Source organism: Camelina sativa, chromosome 19 (assembly GCF_000633955.1).
Source record: "Camelina sativa cultivar DH55 chromosome 19, Cs, whole genome shotgun sequence".
Lineage (NCBI taxonomy): Eukaryota > Viridiplantae > Streptophyta > Magnoliopsida > Brassicales > Brassicaceae > Camelina > Camelina sativa.
This window is the reverse complement of record NC_025703.1, coordinates 15,561,008-15,565,328: the sequence shown is the minus strand read 5'-3', so window position 1 is coordinate 15,565,328 and position 4,321 is coordinate 15,561,008. Positions and strand designations below refer to the sequence as shown.

The 4,321-nt window shown below is 32.4% G+C and overlaps 1 protein-coding gene and 1 long non-coding RNA gene across 5 annotated transcripts in view; both read right to left on the bottom strand.

Moving 5' to 3' along the window:
* LOC104766444 (peptidyl-prolyl cis-trans isomerase FKBP62) overlaps positions 1 to 315 on the bottom strand; it is a 3,356-nt gene extending 3,041 nt beyond the window's left edge. Inside the window, exon 1 of the mRNA XM_010490332.2 lies at positions 1 to 315. Coding sequence (XP_010488634.1) covers positions 1 to 182 — 182 coding nt within the window. The 5' untranslated portion in view covers positions 183 to 315.
* On the bottom strand, positions 1,967 to 3,726 carry LOC104766443. Of its 4 annotated transcripts, none has more exons than XR_764032.2 (8): positions 3,456 to 3,726; positions 3,256 to 3,359; positions 3,107 to 3,186; positions 2,909 to 3,025; positions 2,721 to 2,805; positions 2,542 to 2,633; positions 2,163 to 2,460; positions 1,967 to 2,088 (listed from the first exon to the last, which is right to left on the bottom strand). It is a non-coding gene; the product is annotated as an uncharacterized LOC104766443 (long non-coding RNA). The 4 variants fall into 4 exon arrangements; XR_002036724.1 differs by having other exon boundaries at positions 3,112 to 3,186; XR_764031.2 differs by lacking the exon at positions 3,107 to 3,186 and having other exon boundaries at positions 3,456 to 3,723.

The window sequence follows — 4,321 nt, the reverse complement described above, 5'->3', positions numbered from 1 at the left end:
TCAACTTCATCGCCGTTCTCAGGAGTCTCGTAACCTTCACCTTCCTTAACAAGCTTCTTCTTCAAGCCTTGTTGGATCTCTTTCTCTTCACCGACCTTGAGATACGCAGCGGCGTCGCCGAAATCCATGTCGTCGTCGTCGTTCATTCCACCGACCGGAGGCATCTCGAAATCTGTATCCATCTTTCTCGATTGAATTCAAAGAAACGCAAAAGAAGAATCAAAATCGCGTGAAAGAGTATTTGTGAGGAGGATTTTAGGAATTGGAAGTGTGTGACTCGACTCGATTTTATTATATATGAGAGGTTGAATAAAAAAAGGGTTCTAGAGAGTTCCTTTAAATCTTTTATGCCGAAGGAGATGACGGAGTTAAGTGACAGAAAGATTGTTCCAGAAGCACATGCTATTGGACCATTGGGCTTTATAATTCTTTTTTTTTTTTTGCTTAACTCTTTTTAATAGGCAAAATTAAATGTCAAAATAGAACAAATATAGATTAGGCCCAACAAGGCTGGTTAACAAGTAAACAAATCTGACCCATAGATAAAAAATACTTAAAGACCATTAAACCATCGACTCCAACATATATTTTTATTTTTTACTCTATTTTAGAGTAACTTTTTTCTAATTTATCATTTTATTTCTGACTACAAAATAGAGTTAATATAAGATAATAAAGTTGAGAATAGAGCTTGCTCTAAGATTGGAGCAAATGTTACTGTATAATAGAATAAAGTGAGGTTAGAGATATCTTTAGGGATATTATTAGTTTGTGATTTAAATAGTATTTTAATGACTTTAAATGTTATGTAAAATCAAGATTTTGTTTAACTCTCCTAAAGTTTGGTGTTATTAATTTGTGATTTGTAAAAAGTCATTTAATATCTTAATGAATCTATAGTTATTGGATTCATAATTTTATAAAGTCATTAAAAATTTTGTGTTATTTAAAAATATATAATTGTTGATGAATTAAATTATTATGTTCTTGCTTTATGATTTTATACACTTTTCTTCAAAAAAAACAAAATCATGAAAAAATCATCAAAATAGAAAGATTCTTTGGACAAATTAAAAGATTATAGAAAAACTAATCAACAATATTGTAGAAAACTCTCTAGCAATCTCTTACAATCTTTGATTTATTCACTTTCTATGATTTTATTCAAGTAATCAAAATTCCTTTTAAAGTAGAATCTAATAACCCCACCTATGTTTTTGTTTTAGATTTTGAAAAAAACTGAGTTTTTATCTATTCAAAATTATGCAAATAGTGGTGTCATGATAATTTAATAATATTAAATTTAAGACTTAAAAAAATATGACACCAGTTTGAATAAGTGTTTTCATAATTATATTACATATTTTTAAGATTCAGACAAATATTGCACCACTCATTTTTTTGTTAAGAGTTGTGATGGATTGTTGATAAATTGAAAAAGTTAAGTAAAGGTAATGAAAAGAGATAGAGAAGTGAAACAATATGAAGATGAGGCCGGAAAAGAGTACAAGAAGACTAAAAACCTTACCTAGAAGAAAATCCATGATGGTGCTAGTTCTTGGGTAACAACCAGGAGGACGTAGAAAGAAGCTTCCTGTCATGGATCTTTCAAAGAAGCCATTTGTGAAAAAATCTGTGAGTGGAGCCAGCTATTTTGTGAAGCTTCTCATGGAGCTAATCGGGTATGGTGATGAGTAGGGAGACGACATCGAAAAGGGAAAAGACGGTTTTAAAACACCGTTAGGGCAACTTCAATGGAGGGTTATATTTTTGGGGCTCTTAAATTTTGAATTAATATAAGATGTACTTTTAGTTGAATAAGAACTTTGGTAAGCATAATTACAATTTTTCCTACCAATGGTGGGTTCTTATTTTGAGTCTCTTAATTTATTAATTTTTTTAAAAAATTAAAGAAATTAAAGTAGAATATGAAATTATTGCATAGTAAAATATTTGTTTATAAAATTATTGCATTTCATAAAATTTTAAACATTGAAAACATTAAAACATAAAAATAAACATGAAGCTTGTTGTTGTTGCAAAGACTGTTCTGGAATTTTCCCATGAAGCTTGTTGTTGTTCAATATTCTGCACATAAACATAATGATCCATACTTCTATTTTGTGTATAATTTAAAGGATAAGTTCATATGATTAACTTACAAAGAGTTTAGATTCTGTAGTTGGCCAACTTCAAAGGGAATAACTCCGGAGAGCAGATTGAATGATACATCACTGCAAGTAAAACAGCCAAAACAATTGCTCTAGCTTCCCAAGCTCAGGTGGGATAGTTCCCACCAGTTTGTTGTCGTTTAGTTACCCAAAAAGACGTGTTCAGCTCCACTGTCAAGAAGACTATGCAAAGAGTGAGTACTTGAATAAAACGCCAAGGTCCCTGCAGCGGATGCCACTCGTCTTTGTCCCAATGAGCTGGTGTGAACTGCCCCAGTGTCCTTTTCACCTAAAAAAAATAACACAATTCTCATCACTAGTTCAATGGCTACGACCATGTGTATGCACTCTCAAGGTTGAACAAACTTACTTTTCCAATAATGTTAGGCTGGCGGCAAATGCCAACCCACTCATATGTTTTTCCATCAAAGTATCATACTGTATACATTCCTGCCCAGATCCCTACCAACATTAAAACAATACAAACTGTTATCCACAACATCTTAAAACCACAGCGTATAGATTGGCAAGGAGGTTTAAGAATCATACCAAACCAATTGCATATCAAGATATCAAGAACAATACTATCCCACCAGCACTCGTTGAAATTTGGTAACATATGCCGAAAAGTAAGCTGGAGAACATAAACATACACTTTTGGTGATACAGGGGAAGATATATCTTTGTCTTAATCAAACTGAAGCCTGTAACATAAGAAAACGAAGACAAGGACCAACCTCCAATAACTCAAAACCAATTGAAAGCACCCACAGAAGTGGCTGATTCCGGATCAGAATTGCTTTTCCCCACCATCCAAAGATGTGAGCCAAGAAAAACTCATCAAATATTGTGTCCTGAGAACATATAACCAAAGCATAAGCCTTTAGATGATATGAAGGTTGTTTAAGCTAAAAGGGGAGTTGTTGAGAAAATACCCTACATAAAGATTCTTAAACATGTTTGTTGGGTGATCAGGAACATAAATTGTGACACTACCAAGCGACAGAACACAAAACTAAAACACACACAGAATACACCATAGTCAACACCTTACTGAGTAAAGCACAAGTAGCTATGTTGATACCTCGATTCGATTCCACCACCGGGACCGTCCAAAACACATTTAAAATCTCCTGATGAAGCATCAAAGATCTGAACAACACCATCTAATCCACCAGTAGAAAGTAACTGTCCATAAGATTGCCAAAATTAACTTGGTCAGAAAGGAATTGCTATAAAATGGCATATATGGGATCAAAAATCAAACAACCCTAATTTGTTTACCTAATCGCGAAATCTCCTTCGCTACGCATCACCTCCGCCGATTCAATCTCCTCTGCTACGCATCACCTCCGAGCCCAAACTCCTCTGATTACATATCATTCGATTCTATCTTCTTCCAAAGTCGATTCGGGACTTCTGTCGCGAGAAAGAGAGAGAGAGACAGAAAAAANAAAAAAAAAAAAAAAAAAAAAAATTTGAACTCAATCGATGATAATTTTTTTTTGCTCTTCTATTATTTTCCTTGTCCAATAACAGGTTGCCTCTTAAATCAGATTTGAGTCTACTAAACAAGAGGCTCTCTTATATCATTTTTTCTTTTAACTGATTTATTTTTTTCCCACAAAACAGTAAAAACTTCTCTTAAAACCTCCCATTAGGGATAACTTTAGTGACAAGATTTGTTATGTTATCGATGCTTTTTTTTTGGTATATGAGACTCAGTCGTTAATGCTCGTTTTTTTTATTAGTAGTATATGTTATGTTGGAACAATCATGAATTGATTGTCATTAAAGTTAGCTTTGAAAATTATGGGCATAATTAATTAAACTTGGCATTATTAGAGATAACTAGATTTTAACCCTGCCATACAATCCCAGGTCTATATTTTTTTAATATTTTTAAAAATTTATAATTTATATTGTATGTTGTAGATTTTTACTACATTTCTTATATTTTTATATAGAACTCAGTAATTTTTATGAGGGTATAATATGAATATTGAAAATATATTTGGTTAATATGTAGATTATTTTAATTAATTTAGAGGCCTTAGTAAAACTGATTATTGTTAATTTCGAACATTATAGAGAAAGATACTAAATGCGTATAACAAACCAAGTAGAATTGGAGACAATTTTGTCTCCAG